The sequence below is a fragment of the Phocoena phocoena genome, chromosome 18 (assembly GCF_963924675.1).
Source record: "Phocoena phocoena chromosome 18, mPhoPho1.1, whole genome shotgun sequence".
NCBI lineage: Eukaryota > Metazoa > Chordata > Mammalia > Artiodactyla > Phocoenidae > Phocoena > Phocoena phocoena.
Window position 1 is genome coordinate 48,321,415 of NC_089236.1, and position 20,154 is coordinate 48,341,568.

At 36.1% G+C, this 20,154-nt stretch overlaps 1 protein-coding gene across 1 annotated transcript in view; it reads left to right on the plus strand.

Annotated features, from left to right (window-relative positions):
- PIBF1 (progesterone immunomodulatory binding factor 1) overlaps nt 1–15,957 on the plus strand; it is a 199,467-nt gene extending 183,510 nt beyond the window's left edge. The window contains exons 16-17 of the mRNA XM_065895935.1: nt 14,800–14,973; nt 15,868–15,957. Of these exons, the coding sequence (XP_065752007.1) occupies nt 14,800–14,973; nt 15,868–15,957 (264 nt within the window). The remainder of the gene's footprint in view (nt 1–14,799; nt 14,974–15,867) is intronic.
- Nucleotides 15,958–20,154: the final 4,197 nt, after the last annotated feature.

Genomic DNA, 20,154 nt, shown 5'->3' on the forward strand with positions numbered 1-20,154 from the left:
AATCATTGCTTCAATCAGCTAAATTTTCTCAGTTTAAATTAGTGACTCATAAAGAGACCAAATGAACATTTAAAGTGTTTCATTTTCTTTTTGCACTGGGCAGCTCTTGCTCTAACTTTTTAAGTGGTGTCACTTAGTTCTGGTAAGACTGTTTATGGTAATATGAAATGAGATCCCCACCTCATTTACATAGTTGTCCAATATGTGTTACATGAAAAAAGAAAATGAGTGGGATAGTTCTAGGTTGACAATGCTAGGATAGTTGAGGCATGGCCACAGAAGATTTATTTTCTATTCGTGTTAGCTCAAAACTGTTAGCTTAAAACTTCTCTCACGTTGGGAGTTCAATTGTGGTCCTAAGGGTTTCCAGGAATGATAAAATCCATAGTGGCCTCTTATTCTATAAACTTCTAGCATTTATACATTCAAAAATGGTTGTGTGGGGCTTCCCTGGTGGCGCAGTGGTTGAGAGTCTGCCTGCCGATGCAGGGGACACGGGTTCGTGCCCCCGTCTGGGAGGATCCCGCATGCCGCGGGGCAGCTGGGCCCGTGAGCCATGGCCGCTGAGCCTGTGCGTCCAGAGCCTGTGCTCTGCAACGGGAGAGGCCACGACGGTGAGAGGCCCGCTTACCGCAAAAAAAAAAAAAAATGGTTGTGTGTGTTTGGAAAGTGTATTAGGTGATTTTTATTCTCATCTTTAGAGAAAATGTATTAACCTAATAATAAAAAAAAAGTGAAGAGAGGGTGAGTATGGAGAAAATTAGCCTTTTTTATTTTGCCTTTTCAGACTACAAAGCTCAGCTGAGTAAATATATTAGGTTAAAGGATCTGCCCAAAAAATACTAACTGAAAGATGTGATCATAAATTGAATTGAGATCTCATATCTGTCCACGTCCGTCTATTCTGAATTCTCCAGGTTCTGTCCCTGTATTCAGTGAAACCTTTGGAAAGCAGAGAGAAGGGGAAAGGGGCAAAATATCTCTCCCAACAAAATTCCTTCCATTAAGGCACAATTGAATGTCATGACCTCTGCCTTTATAGAAGATCGGAATAAAATCTGGTGTCATTTCTCTTTGTTTCGTGAAACTATTTAAGGCAATCTACTAAGTACTTCCATTTATATTACATAATTTAGTCTTTGCTACAGTACCCTGAGATAAATATCTTTGTCCCTACTTTTACAGACGAAACTGATGCTGATAAGAGTTAAGCAACTCAACCATACTTACTGTCGAAACTTTTTTTTTTTTTCTGAAACAAAAGCTTATGATCTTTCTCCTTAGTCACATTTAGACAAAAATCTCAGGATGAATTACTGCTTGTGTGAGTTCCAGGAAAATTTTTGCCTCTGTAGATGAAGTTATATCCTTCTGTCTTTTTTACAGAAAATGAAAACTATGTAATTTAATGTGCTTCCTTTTCGTCTTAGTTGCCAGAAAAGTCAGAGCTGAATATCTTATCCAGGTGTTGTAATCTTTTTTTCTTTTCTTTCACTTTTGATGCTTCAGAATAACTTTTTCTTTGTCTTTCAAGTGGAATGTAATCCTTTTTACCCTTAAATGTCTTCATTTATGCTAAGAGCTTTTAGGTATAAAAATATAAATCTTAAATAATTAGGTTTTACAAAAGGTAAAGGAAAAGATTGATAGGATCTCACTCTTAGTTAACATTGTCAGGGCTTCAAATTAAGCATTCAGTTTTGAGTATACGAAATGTGATTCCTTAGAATGGCTTCTCTCTCGTTGAGCATACCTCTCGAGTCTTCTTTAATGGCCTTCATTTTTCATTCATATTTATCCACTCATATTTGCCTTAATGAAACAAGATTTGCTGAACACCTTTGGAAATTTTAATCCTGCTTTTATTTGTATATATTTCATCATGTGTCCTTAGAATCTAAGCTTTCAAAAGTAGGAGAAGTATCTTTAATCAGCCATGTATCTAATAGAATACTGAGCATAATTTTAAGAAACTGATATAAAAGCCTTTCTCTCATTTCTTTTGCAGCTGTATTAGGGGGAGTGGTAAGAGCCCCACTTAGGAAGCTATTTCAGTATTTCATTGAGCAATAGGTGGTATCGTGAACTAAACTGGTGATGATGGTGTCCAACAAGCAGGGACCAATTTGAAAACTATTTAGAAAGCAGAATCACTGGGCTTGGTGACTGACTGAATTTAGGGAATGATGAAGAGAGGAGGAATGAGAATTGATGCCTAGGGTTTTGGCTTGTATCCTGGGTTTATGGTGGTGCTACAAAGAACATAGGAGGAATAGGTTTGGGAAAGAAGAACTCAAGAAAATATCTAAGTGGATATATTCAGTAGAGAGTTAAAAATGTAGGTTCTGGAGCCCAAGAAAGAGAAGTTATCTGGAGGTGGAGATTTGAGAGTCAACAGCATAAAGATGGTGCTTTACATGGAAGTAGATTAAATGAACTAGTAAGGGTATATAGCGTGAGAACAGAAAAAGGCCTAGGACAGATTCTTGATGAGCACTAATATTTAAGGGCTGGGCAGAGCAAAAAATGCTTACTCAAAGAAGAGTGAGGAGTGACCAAAGAAATGGCAGGTGCCTCAGGAAAAGAGTAGACCCATGCGAAGCCAGAAGCATTCAGAAGGGAGGAAGTTGTCAGCAGTGGCTTAGGCTGCCAAGGGGCCAAGTCGAACAAAGATGAAAAAGAAAATGGTATTTGGATTTAACAAGATGTTTAAAAAAAGCAGTTTCGTGGCACTAAAGGCAGATTGCAGTGAACTGATAAATAAGTAGAAGTTGAAAAATAGTAAAAGGAAAACTAGGCAACCCTTTGAATAAGAGAATATAAGGTGATCAGGAAGGGAGCATGAGATCAAGGGCCTTTACCTCCCAGAGTTGGAGAGTATCCGGCTTAAATGGGGATAGGAAGGAACCAAACAGAGAGAGACATTGAAAGTACAAAAGAAAGGGATGATCAAGTGAGCAAAAGTGTTGGGAAAGGAGCAAATCCAGGGCGAAGTGATGGGATTTAACTTTAGACAGGTGGGGTACCTTTTCCATTTTGCAGGGGAGAAATCAAAATTACGTTAAAAGTAATAAGTTAGTAGGTTTGGTGGTAAGAATTTAGGGAGTTCCCTTCTAATGGGCAAGACACATGATAAGATCAGAGTTTTGAGGAAAATAGAAGTTTGAAATGGCTATGTAATAAATGAGTGATGTACATTACAGAAACAAATAATTGCCAAGATGAAATGTCATATATTTGTAGTAGTGCCATTCTGTGTAATTTTTCTCTAGCAGCTTACACTCAGCATGCTAGGTGCAACCATGGAGAAGGTGGACAGCTGGATTAACCCAGAATTACATATCTACTTGTTCAGCTCTCTTCTTAAATTCTAAGGCTGGAATTACTCTTATATTCCTTACATCACCTATATTTTGTAATACTGTGGGAAATGCCAGCAGTCAGACAGGCAGGATGGCTCTGCTACTTAATAGCTATGGATTCTTTTTTTTTTTTTTTGAAGAAAATTTTTTAGAGCAGTTTAAAGTTCACAGCAAGATTGAGAGGAAGGTACAGAGATTTCCCATATACCCCTGCCGCCGCCCCCGATGCACAGCCTCCCCAGAGTGTGGACATTTGGTACAAATGATGAACCTATGCCAACATGTCATAATCACTTAAAGCTCACAGTTTAATAGCTATGGATTCTTGAGACAATAATTTAACCCCTCTAAACTCAATTTTCTCATGTATAAATAAAGGTAATATCTACTTTACAGGGTTATATGAGAATTAAACAATGTAGTACATTCCTGGCATGTGACAGTAACTCAGTGAATGTAGGACCCTTCCCTCTTTTCCTTCCTTTTCAAGAGTCAGTTCAAATGTTATCTATTCTTTGAAGCCCTTCATAACTCAATAAAGAAAAACTTATCTTTGTTTTTTACTTCTTTCCCGTAACTTTAAAAATACTTGTATTAATATTCCTATCACTATATATCACAATTACACATCTGTCTTGCCAATAGAGTGCCTAGTTTTCCTTTGTGTATTAGCCTTTAGCACAGTATTTGGTAAGTATTCAATTGAATGTTTGTTAAACTAACTATGATCTTTTCCAACCTTCAATAATAATTGCAATAGAAGCTGTCAAATTAGAAACCAGCCTTTAATATATTCACATTCTCTCTCCTCAAAAGTAAATATTTGTGGAATATAAGAAATCTGTTTCTCAAACCTGAGATTCTTCTACCCTTTCACTCACTACTTCTGCCAATAATCTCTCTCAAGGTCCACAAGCATTTCAGTTAGTATTTAACCAGCATTTAACCAACCACTTCTTACTAAGTGCCTAGCATGTGCAAGGCCTCACACTTACCTGGTTGGACTAACTCCCATGGTTCCAGATAACTTGCCTTTTATTGCAGTGAATGTCACTTAACAAAAAGAAAACAAACCCTACAGTTAGCCAGGTTTCTGAAAAGTGAAGTCACAGTATAATTATCATTCTTTTATGGTATGTTTATGTTCCAGGACTCTAACTCCTGTGTTCTTTGTGATTTCTCGGAAAGTTTCAGGGACATTTCAGCATCACAAGTGCCCCTTAGGCAATCCACTTCATAAAGGGTTCAAACAAATTACATATTTCTATATGTGTGTCATTCTTTTTGGTTCATACTTAACTGTTTTGAAATTTTCTTAAGAATACCTTTTTACACGATTTTCTTATACACATATGTACTTAAATTTTACAGTCAGAACAGTCAGTATGACCAAAATAACAAAAAGTGTGTGGGTAAGTTAATTTTTCTTTAAATGAAGATGTAATTATTTCTCAGATTCATACATTTCTCATCGTAGTGGTGCTCTTCAAGTTCAAGTTTGTTTTTGATTTCCTAGATGTAAATGTATATTTTAAAGACAGTTATTATAGTGGAAACCTAAAACACATACAGTATAAGTCATATTTTCCCTATAAAGTTTTAGAATGTTTATTTTTTCCATATAAGGGTATGTGAATTTAGGTCTGAGGAAATTCAGGGAGTAAACTATTGCAAAAAATACTCATTTGTGAATGTTGAATTTAAATATACTTTAAGTATGACAAAACTAAACCTACTGTATAAAAGTAATAATAATATCTTGAGTTTTTATAACTTCTTCCTACCAAAATATTTTAAAATTTTTCAGCCCAATTATGTTATACTAAAGTGTCTCAAGAGCTCTGTGATGGTCTTATACCCATTTGACAGACGCAGCAACTGAATGTTCCCTCTCCTCAATTTTGAATTGCATAAAAGATACAAATTTTTTTAGATTGTACTCTGTGGACCTCTATGTTTATGTGGACTTATACAAAACTTAGTAGAACTAGGTCAGATTATTTTGATTTTATAAGTATTTTGGCTTCATTTTTCATCTTTTCATCATCAGCTTTAAAATTACAAATATCTCTGTTGTGTCCTGCAAGTAAAATTCTGTCTTGTGTGAAACATTCTATCTCATCATAAAAATACTTTATCTGTGTATATATACTCTTTTAACTTTTTTCACATCACACTTTCACATCTATTATGTATCATATAGACCTGTCATTTTCTAGTTATTGTTTTTGCTTTTTTTTTTTAAAGAATGAAATGTGTATTTTTCCCACTACATTTTAGAAGTTTGGTATGTTTTCTTTTAAATAGTAAGTACACTTCTCTGACTCTTTTTTATCAGTAAGGAACAAGTAAATGACCTCTTGCTATCATTTCTAACCCTGTGTTTTTATGACTTCTAGAATAGCAGCAGTTTATAACAAACCAAACAATTTCTAGCGTATAAGGAAACACGCAAAACAAACTGCAAAGCTATTAAAGTAAGTCTCTGGAAATATGTTGGCCAGGAGAGATTATTAACAATGAAATGAAATGATTATGGTCTTATTTGGCAGTATTTTAATTTAAACTTAACAAATCTATATCCCATATGAAGGAGCTGACAGTGAGGGAAGGCAGGGAATACAACACGAAGAAGGTACAGGCACTGGAGTGAGTCACGCTCTGGACACCAGTGCTCAAAATGGAGGATAGAGTCTGGAGTCTGAAATTGATGATGGAAATCAACAAGAACATGCGTCAAAAACTATCCGATTATACTGAAGTAGTAAAGGCCAGACAGCAACTAGATGAATACTGGTATAGAAGGGAAAGCCAGGCACCAAGAGGACGTGAATACCAGAAGGCAAAGCAGTTAGAAGTCCAAGGTACGATTCAGTAATCAGATGAGTGAAAGGGTCTGCACAAACCAATCAGAACAGAATCAGGGTGCCCACACTTCTGTTTTAAGTCAACAGTCGCAGTAAATTTCAGTTCAGAGGGGCCTACTTCACTGTGTTACTGCTAGCTTCCTCTACCTTCCGCTGTTGAAGATGACCTTAAGATTATATCCAAATTTAGGAAAGAATGTTGTAGATGATTAGTTACGTCCCCTAGGCTATGACAGCACAGTTGTGTCTCATTCACCGAACACTTGAGCTCTCACTAAGCTTTCAGTGGTAGATAGGGTATGACTCCAAAAATGTTTGTCATCTGAAATGCATTAGAATAAGGAGTAGATAAGCCTAACTTCCCTCTGCTCTGGCCAAGACTCCTTTCTTTATTCTGTCCTAGGCCCAAAACTTTGAATACTAGGAGATAATCAGAGGAAAATAATCAAGATGATAAAAGAATTCTTTTCAGTCATAAGAGAGATTAATGGATTGGGGGTGTTTAGAGAAGAAAAGACTTAGAGAGATACAAGAAATTCAAAGTAGGCAGAAATAGACTTGCGATATGTCTCTGCAAAGGCTGAAATTAAAACCTAAGGGTAAATATTATAAGGAGACATGTTTTGTTTGCTTTGTTCAGGTGTTATTGTTGTTGTTCTGCTTTGTTTTGTATAGAGGTTAAATAACTTGAAGGTCCCTTCCAAACCTGAAATTGCGGCTATCAAAGGCCTTGACAGAAGGCATCTGCATTACTGTGTACATAATGTCTAAATAATGACAGCTTTGAACCCATTTGAATCCTGATTACATTTCTTAATAGCTAATGAATCTGGCTTTTTTTTTGGCCGCATTGCGTCTTCATTGCTGCACGCAGGCTTTCTCTAGTTGCGGCGAGCCAGGGCTGCTCTTCATTGCGGTGCATGGGCTTCTCATTGCGGTGGCTTCTCTTGTTGCAGAGCACAGGCTCTAGGTATGCAGGCTTCAGTAGTTGTGGCACGTGGGCTCAGTAGTTGTGGCACATGGACTTAGTTGCTCCACGACATGTGGGATCTTCCTGGACCAGGGCTCAAACCCATGCCCCCTGCATTGGCAGGCGGATTCTTAACCACTGTGCCTCCAGGGAAGTCCTTGGCTATATTTCTTAAAATCTTCCAGACCTCAGTTTCCTTATCTTGAAAATTGAAGTCATATCTACCTCTTGGTATTTGGGAGAGGATTAAATTTTTATGTAAAATACTTAGTGCAAAGCCTGGCACATAGTAAATACTGCATGAATGTTAATTTGCCATACAAAATCTGTTTTGTGTATTGTTTAGAATATAGTGCCATTGACTTTCAAGGTGTATTTTTACTTCTTCAAAAATCATACATTGAACTATGTTAAAAATTTGTTTTGATAATATTAATAATTTAAAATTCTCATTGAGCACTTAGAGTATTGATAGATGACTTTGAAATAAATTTACATTTTCTTTTAAACTATAGTGTTAGATATGATAATGATATTGTGGGGTTGGGTTTTTTTTAATCTTTATCTGTTAAAAATCTCTACTGAAGTATTTACAAGTGAAATGATCTGAGGTCTGAAATCTCTAAAATATTTCAAAATAACTAGAAAGGAAGTAGATAAAACAGTGTTGACAGAACATTATGGCAGTTCCTCAGATGATTAAGCATAGAGTTACCATGTGGCCTAGCAATTCCACAACTAGGTTTATACTCAAGAGAAATGAAAACATGTCTACACAAAAACTTGTACATGAATGTTAGATGTTAGCAGCATTATTCACAACAACCCAAATGTTCACCAGCTGATGAATGGATAAACAAAATGTGGTATAGCCATACAATGGAATATTACTTAGTCATAAAAAGAAATGAAGTACTGATAGATTTACAACATCGATGAACCTTGAAAACACTATGCTAGGTAAAAGAAGCTGGTCACAAAAGACCACATATTATATGATTCCATTCATTTGAAATGTCTAGAACAGAGAAATCTACAGAAACAGAAAGTCGATTAGTGGTTGCTTAAGGTCAGGAAGTTGAGGACCAGATGGGATAGAGGAGTGATTCCTAGAGGACTTGGTGTTTCTTTCTGAGGTGATAAAAAAAAGTTTTAAAATTGTATGCTTTAAATGGATACCAATATGGTATGTGAACTGTATCTCAATAAAGCTGTTTGAAAAAAATGATACTGACAAAATGTTGATAATGATTAAAGTTGGGCAATAGACACTGGGGGCTCACTGTGCCATGCTCTCTTCTCTTTGGATGTTTGAAAATTTCCATAATAAAATGTTGTTTAAATACTCTTTTAGATGAAGTTTAAACCTCCAAAATATGGATGTACTTGGTTTAAAACAAGGTTGGTTTCTACCTTGCATTAGCTCAGGTAGGAAAGATGCACAGAATTCTGACTTGACTGCCAGATACATTGTTACTCCTCTAAAAAAGCACTTACATTTAGCCTCCAGTGGAGCACATAGTTTGCATTATACTTGTCAGAGCTATTTTCATCAAGAAATGCCATCTATGTGTCCCCTTGCCAACATCTTTGCAGAGTTTACAACTTTCAGCAATTTATTGGCATCAACTATGCAATACTCTTAAGCAGCTGCTCTGCAGTTGAGCTGTTTTAATATGCCACCCTCTATGCAAATAGTTTATATTAAATGGCCAAGATATGTGCTTTCGGATTCAAGAGAGCAATTTCTCTCTTTTATAGAGATTGTATAGTAACAGTCATCATCTTCATCATCATCTGGAATTTTCATAAGAATGTCCTTAACTCTTCCATTTTGAAGAGTACTGTACTGCAATGTGCGTTTTATTGTTTTGTTTTAAGTTTCAATTGTGTAATCAGATGCGGTTCTACATTTGTTCATTTTAATGAATGTTTCCTTCATTCTTGAAATTACTGTAATTGTCTTATGTATTTGATATACTAGAATTATAAGATATATACTGTAAGGTTTTTGAAAATCACTATAAAAGCATATCAGAATTAATGAATATTATTAGAAATCAAACTGTTATAGAAGAGTGTTTAAAGGTCTCATACAAGTGGTAAAAGGAAAGAATTTGAGGCATGGCACTTTTGCTGTATTTGAATTTTACAATGAACAAGTAATGCTTCTATAATTTTAAAAAGCAGGAATTTAAAAAGATATTTTGACAAATGGCTTTCTAAATTAATGGAACATTTGCCAGGAATAGACTAGGACTGCCAAAACGAAGGGGCCACATATTAGGACACTCCACATTTTGGACAAGAGAGCCTACTTTCCACCTGAGGACCCTAGAGTGGAGCCTGCTTGACAGATTTTCTTATCCACATATCCAGAGATTGTACTCAACTGTCTCATTCAGATGAATGGCCCATAGCAGCAGAAAGAAAACATTTAATCTGTTCCTTCATTCATAAATTGGAACACACAACCAAAGACCGTCAGAAACTGGAAGAAAATTAATAGCACAAAAGGGAAAAATCACAATAAACAGAGAAACTGACTCCCTTCTCCAGAGAAAACAAAAATTTCTGTAACAGAAAAGAACTTACAAAGTATTGTAATTAGTTTCTTCAGAAAGTTTTGAGGAAGTAGTATTTACAGAAAATAAGCATTATACAGAAAAAGTTTCTGGTGTTTTCAAAAATTGCTAAAATCAAAATCATGAAGTTATTATAAGTAAGTAAAAATGCCAGTAGAAGGATGTCAGGAAAAGCCACTGAACTCTCCTAAAGCTTAGAAAAAGGTAAGAAGACAGAAATTAACAGGGAAAAGCTAAACAATATCAACAATTCCAGAGAGAAATAAAATACCTGCAAAGATATAAAGATCAGCTTGGCCTCATAGTTCCTAGAAATTTGACTTTAGAAGATAGAGATGTAACACCGTAAAAGTTCTGAAGGGAAGCACAGTACTTTACCACAGTACCCTCTCTCATGAAATTACTAGATTGTTTGCCATCAAACGACAGAAAGACAGCAATGCAAGAAATAATGGAACATGCCAAGATGTGCAATAAAAAGAAATTTCAGAATAACAACTGTGCAGCTGTCTTAAAAGAAGGCAGTACAAAATTGATCCCAGCAAACAGTATGATTAAGCTAGATAATCTTAGGTAATATGGAAAAAGACATATACTAGTTCCATCAATGAGGGAAAAAAAGGCAAGAACTCTTAAGAAGGGGGGGAAAAGTCTCTATGAGAAAGTCAGGGCCCAAGTAGGAATCTAAGTAAATGGCATGATTTTGAGCGATAAATGCAATGTGAGAAAAAGAATCCAGTTGAACTTGATACCTAAAACATTTTCCTTTGAACATCACAGGTTCCTTTTCTGTGGACCTAATCACGCTCTCTGCTCTGCAGTGAACAGTATTTATAAATCATTAAACAGTAGTGCAAATAACCCTGCTGACCAATCACAGAAGGACAGTTAGAGAACAGAGAAAAGCAGAAGCAAAAGCTAGAGAAATGACATGTGAAAGTCAAGTCCAAACAGTAAGAGCAGCCTCTTAATAGGAGGCGGAGCCAGCAATCAGGAGGCAGACAAGAGAACATGGTAAGGACCAAGCCAGACTTCAAGATGACTTAATCCTAACAAAGGATCCCATTTTGTAGTGACAAGTTTTTCTGGTTCTTGTATGTTATGTTGGTTTATTTTTATTTGCTTTGTCAATTTGCAAATTGGGATTTTGTGAATCACAAACATTTCATTGTAATAGTAACATCAACTAGGGAAGGACAATTTATGCCAAAAATGTAGGTAAAAGAAATATTAAAATATTTTCATGGTAAGGAAGATTCAGTATCATAAAAGCCAGTTCTAAGTTGTTGTTTTTTTAATTCAACATAAACCCACCCCTATCCCTAAGAACATAGCCCAAAAAAACCCTCAATCATTAAATGTTAAAACAGTGTGACATGGGTGCATGAATAGACAATTGGAATAGAATTTAAAAGTCCAGAAATAAATCATACACTTATGGAAATTCAGTATATGATAAAGATAACATCTCAAATCAGAGGAAAAAATTGTCTCTTTAGTACATGATGTTGTTATTACAGAATAGCCAAGGGGGGAAAAATGCTGAATCCACACCTTTCACCATAAGCCAGGATAAACCTCAAACAGATCAAAGATCTAAATGTTTGAAAAAGAAAAGAAAAAGAAACCATAAAGTAACTTGAGGAAAATGGAAGAAGGAAACATGGGAAGACCATAAAATTAAGGATTGCCATGTTCAGCTACATCACAACCAGAAAGTTCTGCACAGGAAAAAAACAAAACAAAATAAAAAGCATAAACAAAGTCAAAAAAAAGATTAAAAGGGAAGAAAAACTGCCGTTCATATTACAGACAAGAGCTAATGTCTCTAACATGTAAAGAGCGCCTTGAAATGTAAAAGAAAATGACCAGTCACCCAGTAGAAAACTGAGCCAAGGATATCAACAAAAAAGGAAATACCCTTAAACAACTGAAAAGCTGCCCACCCTTACAGTAGGAGAAATGCAAAATAGACATACCCAAACACTTATCAGACTGGCAAAAATCCAAAAAGGTAACACAGACATACATTTTATCAATTAGGAAACTGAAGCTCGTTCAATCAGAGTAGATTGCTTAAGTTTACACAGTTAATAACAGAGTCAGGAATAGATGTGTCTTTGACTTCTAACCTCATACTAAAATATCTCCACTACCTATGCTTGGCTTTCTGTGTGCTCAGTCTGTGGTGGTATCGTGGATACTATTTGATGTTAAAGTGGAATTTTCTTTGTTCAAATTTACAATTGATATAAAAGAGATCATCTATATGACCAAACATAATAAAACTGAACAGAATTGTTCTGCATGTTATTTTGGTGTCCATTGTAGCTGTGTATTATCCTAATAGGAATTTTACAGAATTCTGTTGCTTTTTCAGTGTTCTTTACTTAGATTTCAAAAACCCATGCTAACATTGTATAATACTATCAGATGAACAAAAGTGGTACTGTGACAGCACGCTAAGCTGGGGTGATCCTAGTCTAAATAAAGCAAACCTGTGAATTTCCCTTCTGTCTCCTGACCAGCATCAGGGGTGATCTGCTTCCTGTAACTGTTCCTATATGAGCAGCAGGTGAAGCCAAAGAGAACAAAACTATGGCCTCCTCTTGGGCACTCAGGAGCCAAAGCCCTCTGCCTGGTACCCCACCAACTCCTTCCTTTTCTTCCTCCTCAGCCTTGCTCTCCCTCCCTTCCCTTCTGCCAGGAGGTATGATCCCCTTGACCTTATTTATCTGTAATAGAGTGGTAGGTTGTGATACAGGAAATTTTTGCCTATTATTTTATTTTCTCTTCATGCCAAGGCACAAAAGTTACGGCTAGTAAAAAGAGGTTCTTTCAGATAAAAAGTGTTTTTTTGATAGGCTGAGAGACCGTCATCTCCCCTCTCCCCTCTACTTATCGTGTGGTAAGTAAAGAAGGAGCTGAAATCTACCATAACACTAGACATGTTTAACATTAAATCAGTGGTATATACTTCACTAAAGGGAAGCATGTAAATGAAGTAACGATCTCAAAAGCAATGAGTCCTCAAAAGGGTCAAATAAAAGTGTATCAGATTGGCAGTTTCTGAAGGTAGACACATCCTCATGTGCATTGGCCAAGCCAGCCTCAGTCCTGCAGAAATGAGAAAGTGGATTCTGGCACCATTTCTTCCAGCTCCTCTCTTGGCCCTGAGGTTTATTAAGACTCTGTGGCTTAAACTCAACAGCTCTGTTTTAAAATACCCACTCAAGCTAGATGGTTCTAAATAGAACTAATGACAGCCAGAAAAAAAAAAAGGCCTGTAGGAACTTGCTCTGACACAGAGCTGATGTCTATAAACAGATTAGTAGAAGGGAGCAGGACATCTTTCTGTCGCCCTAACTTTTGTGTCTTGGCATGAAGATGCAATAAAATAATAGGAAAAAATTACCACCAACACAGCCTACCACTGTTGTACAGATAATAAGGTAAAGGAGAGTTCAGTCCGCCCTCTCTCCATATTCTTGTGTTTGATTGACTCAATTTAGTAATTAAGCATAAATATCCACTAGTTAGTGTTTGGTGCTAAAGGTTTGACTATGGGGGAAAATAAAAGACTTGGAAGAGGGAATGAGTGGAAATTTTGATCCGGGTTCTTCAAGAAGTTCAGCATAATGAATTCTTTTTTTTTTTTTTTTTTACTGTACGCGGGCCTCTCACTGTTGGGAGCGGCATGTGGGATCTTCCCGGACCGGGGCACGAACCCGTGTCCCCTGCATCGGCAAGCGGACTCTCAACCACTGCGCCACCAGGGAAGCCCAGCATAATGAATTCTTAGTTCAAACAACGACTGATAAAGCTAACTCAGGTTTTCATTTGTAAAAGAAGAGGGAATAATATGTTTTGTTTTGTTTTTATTGAAGTCTAGTTGATTTTCAATGTTTCAGGTGTAGAGCAAAGTGATTCAGTTATATATATATATATATATATATATATATATATATATATTCTTTCTCAGACTCTTTTCCCTTACAGTTTATTACAAGATACTGAAGACAGTTCCCTGTGGTATACAGTCGGTCCTTGTTGTTAATCTATTTTATATATAGTAGTCTGTATCTGTTAATCCCAAATTCCCAATTTATCCCTCCCCGCCTCCTTTCCCTTTTGGTAACCTTAAGTTTGTTTTCCATGTCTGTGAGTCTGGGAATAACATGGTTAAAGAAATCCTGAAGCTATGTTAAACTTACTGTTTGAACTGCTGATTAATAGGCAGGAAAAAAAATTTTGGACTCTTTTTCACTTGCATCTTCATGTAAGACTTCAAAAAGGAAATAGAATAGTTTAAGAGGTAGAAGAGAAGTGCCTAAATAATGTGCTTATCAAACATGTGTAGAGAAACTATGGGGGAAAGTAGCTATGCCAGTGGTTCCCAGATTTGTTAGAATCACCTGGGGATCTTTAAAAAATTTCAGAGCTGAGGCCACACCCCAGCCCAACTATCTCACAGTCTCTGGGGGTGGGACACAGGCATCAGTTGTTTTAGAAGCTCCACAGGTGATTACAATGTGCAGAAAAATTGGGGAACCACTAGGCTACAGAATAATACTTTTTTTAATTGAAGTATAGTTGACAATACCATGTTAGTTTCAAGTGTACAGCAAAGTGAGTCATTTATACATATGTTTTTTCAGATTATTTTCCAAGATGATGAATATATTTCTTTATTCTGTTCAGTAAATCCTTGTTGCTTATCTCTTTTATGTATAATAGTATATGTCTGTTAAACCCATGCTCCTAATTTATCCCTGCCCTCTTTCCCCTTTGGAATGATATATTTATCATTTAACGGTATTAATGACTATGAGATTCATGTGCATAATTATTGAATATTAATATGTTGTTTTTTCACAACTTTCCTCATTTATATAATGTAGTAATTGCTTCAAATGTTTTCTCTACTTCAAGGATAAAAATAAATATTTTAACATCAACATTATGAGCCTGCTTGTTAAAATCATACTTCCATCTTCTATTTTCATACACAACAGGAATTGGCAGCAATGAAACAGATTATCATTAATATGCATAGTAAGCGTTCTGAGGACAACTTGCTTTTTACTAAAATGGAATCCAAAACTGTGACAGGAAATCAGAAATCAAAGACTTTGAATGTGCCTAGAGAACATGAAGACAATATATTTATACCCAAACCAACACTCTTTGTAAGTACAATAAAAATTAACTTAGAATGTTAGTGTCTCTTATTTTTACTAAATATATTTTACTTAAATTTCTTTCCTCTCATAGTGGTTTCAAACTAACTTTAAAAGGACTATATTTATCCTTTTTCTGAATGTATATGTTACCTATCTTAACAGTTGATAGTTGGGGTTTATATTTCTAGTTAACATATCAGACTTGCCTAGGAATTAGCATTCTCTAGCACTGTCCTCCTCCAGTCTCCAGGGATGACTTATAAATGAATCAGAAAGACAGTCTTGATTTGACTGGTTTACAGCACAGATCTCTCAGTTTTCAGTAGGATGTAGCTGAGGTCATACCTCTTTTGAAAATTTTTCTCTTGTATATAAAAGAAAGTTTACTGTAGAAAAAAAAGAAAAATACAGATAAGCATAAAGAAGTTTGTTTGTTTGTTGTTGTTTTGGCCATGCCATGTGGCTTGCAGGATCTTAGTCCCAGCCCAGGGATTGCACCCTGGGCCCTCGGCAGTGAAAATGCCAACCAGAATTGCCTGTTTTTGTCATTTTAAATTTGCATAAGAATAAAAAGGATGCAAAATATCACCCACCCCCTCTTATTTGTAAAATAATATATTTTGCTTTGAGTTTTCTTATAAAGTATAAAACCAATCGTATTAACATAAACTGAAAAACTGAAATGCATTATTAGGTAAAAATGTATGTGCCCGGAAATTAGTCGAAGAACAAGAAATTAGAAAAATTTGGATTAAAATAGAAAATAAATTAGGAAATATTGAAAATGATGTTTTAACAAGTAATAAGAATCCAAAGGCAACAGAATCGAAATAGGAGTAACCTCATTAAATAGTTCACCTTACTTCAACATGGTTTCCCCTCCATACCTAAATTTCTCAGAAGAAACATTTCTACCGTCTGAACATAGAGACTCAAAACCAGAAAGATTTTCTGTACGATATTCGATTCAGTGAGTCCCCAGAATCTTAATTTTTTTTTAACTCCCTAGATGATTATAATAATCAGTCAAGTATGGGAACTTCTGATCTAAGCTATTTCATTATACATTCAGAACATGCTATTCAGGATCAATGGGATGTGAGAGCTTGCTTGGTGACTACATAGTTCAACCTCCTTTTTTAAAAAAAATGACAGAGTTACAGTCTAAATGAAATAAGGGGTAATTATCATAAGGATCCTTGTAGCAATACAGGCTGAGCTAGCAGGATGGAGAACACAGGAAATCGAGATTGACCAGCCTGGGTACAAGGCAGCTCTATGGATTTCCACAGCTGAGTGCATGGATCTTTTCCTCTAGTGGTACTTCAGCTTCCCTATGTTTCTCTCCTGGTGTCTGCTTACTCATGTTTTCCAGTTCCTCACCAACTTGCTCACAGCCCCTTGTCTTGAGACGTATTTCTATGCATCCTTTCCCTAATCTCCTCTCTTATAACCTAGTTCTTCCTGTATTTTCCAAAAGCAAGTTTAATTGGCCCAGCTTCTCCTTGTTGGCAGATACCCCTTGTGGCAAGACTAGTTAAGGTTATTAGCCAGCCTACTGAATGGCTGCCCTTACCTGTGACCAGGGGGTCACAGGGTACCAAAGAAAGTTGCCTAGGGCTATTTATTCAGAAGGGCCATGGCTAGGCAAGTTTCCCTCAGAAAGTCAGCTAAGATTGTGACAGACAGTGTGATGTGTCTATTATTATATTATAATCTACAAGAAGAGAGCAGACTGAATACATAGATGCTAATGGAAAACGTAGGATTGGTGGAAAACTGCAAGATACAGCCACATACTTAAAGCCTATCACACTCCCTGATCTGCTTTTCTGACCCTTCTCTGTTCCAAGCAATGAACTATTCCTTCTGACCCTGACCTCCTACATTTCTGACTTTAGCTTGGTAACCTGATTCTGATATTCTGAAATCCTGTCACCAGTACATAAGTAACAGATTTCTCCAGTATCTCGAGATAAGGTTCTGCAATGAAAAGAAAATGAAGAAGGTTTGAAATATGAAGTATTAATTGGGTAGTTTTATTTCCTTCTTTATGCTTACCTGTATTTTCTTTTTTTTTTTTTCTATAATAAACTATCTTTTGTATACAAGAGAAAATTTTTCAAAAAAGGTATGGTCTCAGCTACATCCTAATGAAAACTCAGATATCATGCTGTAAACCAGTCAAATCAAGACTGTGCTAATACTGCAGAATTAGGAATGGGAACCTACTAGGTCACCTGGGGCAAGTCATTTAAATGCCCTGAACTGGGTCTTATCTATAAAATTAGGAGGGAGATTACATGAAATGAGGGCTGGACTTCTTTTATACTAACATCCATGATTCTCTTAAGGCATCCTAATTTTTATGGTTATTATTTTCAGTATTTTCAATTTTCCATAATAGTGCTTTTCTTACGTTTTTCTCTCATCTTGTCAATAAGGAATTTATGGTGCAAATATTTGAAAATAAGATCTAATCATTACATAATCTTATGGTTTTATAGCTAAAATGGAAACATTTCTAATTTACTTCCAGATCCTTTGGCTGATATTATCTGCTGTTGGTATTTTTCCCTGATACTCAATTCAATGATAGAGAGATGGATCAATGGATGTGTGTTTATATGTGCACTGAAAATATGAGGAAGACACACAAAGCCCCTGTTAAATGGGCAGTGGGGTGAACATAGAGCTGTGTTACAGAGGAGGAAGGGGAGAAATAAAAGCTTGAGACATTTTTCTTTACATATTTGTATAATCATGTGAACGTTTTGCAGTGCTCATGTGATATTTACATAAGAAAACCCCAAAAGGTGTATTTTATAGAAAAGCTCTGACTGTTGAAATCACAGATGTGGGAGAATTGTTTTTCAGGCATTCGATACACCAACAAAGACTAAATTGAACCACGGAATGTAAGTGCTTTAAGGATAGAAGCTGTGTTCCCATTGCCTTACATAGCACATGATCAAAGCAGGTACTCAATAAATATCTGGTAACACAGCATTAAAAAAAAACAACAGTTATTTGCCTCCCCAGTTTAGTTATCTTCTTAGCCGTTAAGACTCTAAACTGTGTGGGGAACTTTAGTGTTGAACTAAATAAACTCCAGGGAGAGTGAAAGCAACAACTTCCAAGACCATGGTCTTGGAAGGAAATACAAACTACTTTAAAGGAAATATAAACTGCTATGGAAATTCGAAGAAAGAAGAAATAATGTGATGTTGATGGACTCCAGGAAAAGAAAGTATTTGAGGTTGACCTTGAAGAATGTCTAGGATTTGACAAGGACAATAAGGGTTAAAGAGTGAGAAATTCCAAGGGCAGAGAGTATAATATTCACAAAACATTTTCTAATTTGTGTTCCTTTTCATTATTCAAAACTAGGATGTTTAATAATCTAGACTTTATTCCTCTCTTACTACATTCTTATGCCTGACTTCAGTCATTTCACCACTTAACACTTTTCCTTAGGAGAAAAGGAAAATACAGTGGATAGGATATACCTAGAGTAGTCAAATTCAAAGAGGCGGGAATTAGAATGGTGGTTACCAGGGACCAGGGGGAATGAGGAGTTATTGTCTAATGTGTGCAGAGTTTCAGTTATACAAGATGAAAAGACTTCTGTGGATGGATGGTGGTGATGGTAGCACAGCAATGTGAACATACCCCATGCCACTGAACTGTACACCTAGAAATGGTTAAGGTGGTAAATTTTATGTTATGTGTACTTTACCAAAAAATTTTTGAAATTTAAATTGATAGGTTATAAAAAGCGGTGTTTCTCATTATTCATAAAGAAAAGTTTATAACTTCATTAAAATGGAATTTAGCAGTTATTTGTAATATACTTAATATAATGAATACAACTCATTGGATGTCTTAAGACACAGGGTGCCGCCCTGGGATAGCATTACCACAGAGCATGTCCTAACTCTGTGCCACCCCACATTTTTCACATTATAACACACATAGAAAAGTATAGCATTTGTATGGCACACCGGGGTAAATGAACTTTGCTGGTAGATTGAAGGGGCTCCAGCCATGTCTAGGAGCTGAGGGAAGCAATTGCTCTTCATACCTCTAATGCTTTGTCACATTTGTTTTGAAGCTCTGGTCTCACTTTCTCTTTTCTTCTTCTTCTTTTTTTTTTTTTTTTTTGAATATTTATTTGGCTGCATCAGGTCTTAGTTGTGACACGCGGGCTCTTCGTTGCAACGCCCGGGCTTCTCTCTAGTTGTGGCGCGCGGGCTCCAGAGCACGCAGGTTTAATTGCCCCACGGCATGTGGAATCTTAGTTCCCCAACCAGGGATCAAACCCACATCCCCTACATTGGAAGGCAGATTCTTAACCACTGGACCACCAAGGAAGTCCCTGGTCTCACTTTTTCATGTTGAATCTAGATTTATCTGACCAGAACATGCTCAGACCTCAAGATAGCTAGCTATGTACATTTACATTTTTAAAAATAATTTTTCAATTTCGAGTCTCAGGAATACTAATTGCAGCCTCTTCCCGGTATAATATAGCTCTAAGCTAAATTAGAAATAAGGAATTTTTTTGTGAGCGTGGAAGTAGAGCCGTGAGGGCTGAACGATCTGGGGCAGTTTCTCTTTTTGTCACTTTGTTGGTAGGAAAGCTGGGTCAGCTCTCTTAGACACATTTTAGTTGGGCCCTGCCTCTGAGGAATCATAAATATTTATTTCCTCAATTCCTAGCTTATAGCGTTTTTTTTTTTAAAACAAGTAATTATATCTACTAGACATAGTATTTCTTTTCTTTAGAGAAGTGGCGCTGGTTGAACACTAATAGATTCTTAATTTCTAGCTCTTTTTCTAGATTCCAGGAATAATCCACCAGGCTTATTATGTCTGCATTTATCAGTCAGCATTCTTTCTCAATATGTTATAATCCCCAAGTTATAGATTAATGTTTTAGTTGCCTGCTTATGGATGACACAAAAGTACCCATCTTAGCAGTTATTTATCTCCCAAATCACACTGGAACAGTAAATTACTTCTGGTTGCTTTACAGTTAATCCTGTCATTTGTTTTTATCACAGCCCTCTGAGCTCTTTCCTACATCTGAATACAATTTACTTCAGGGCCTGTTAACACCACTAATTTGTGCTGTTTCTTTATACAATTACAAATATAATTAATCTAAACCAGCACATAAAAATT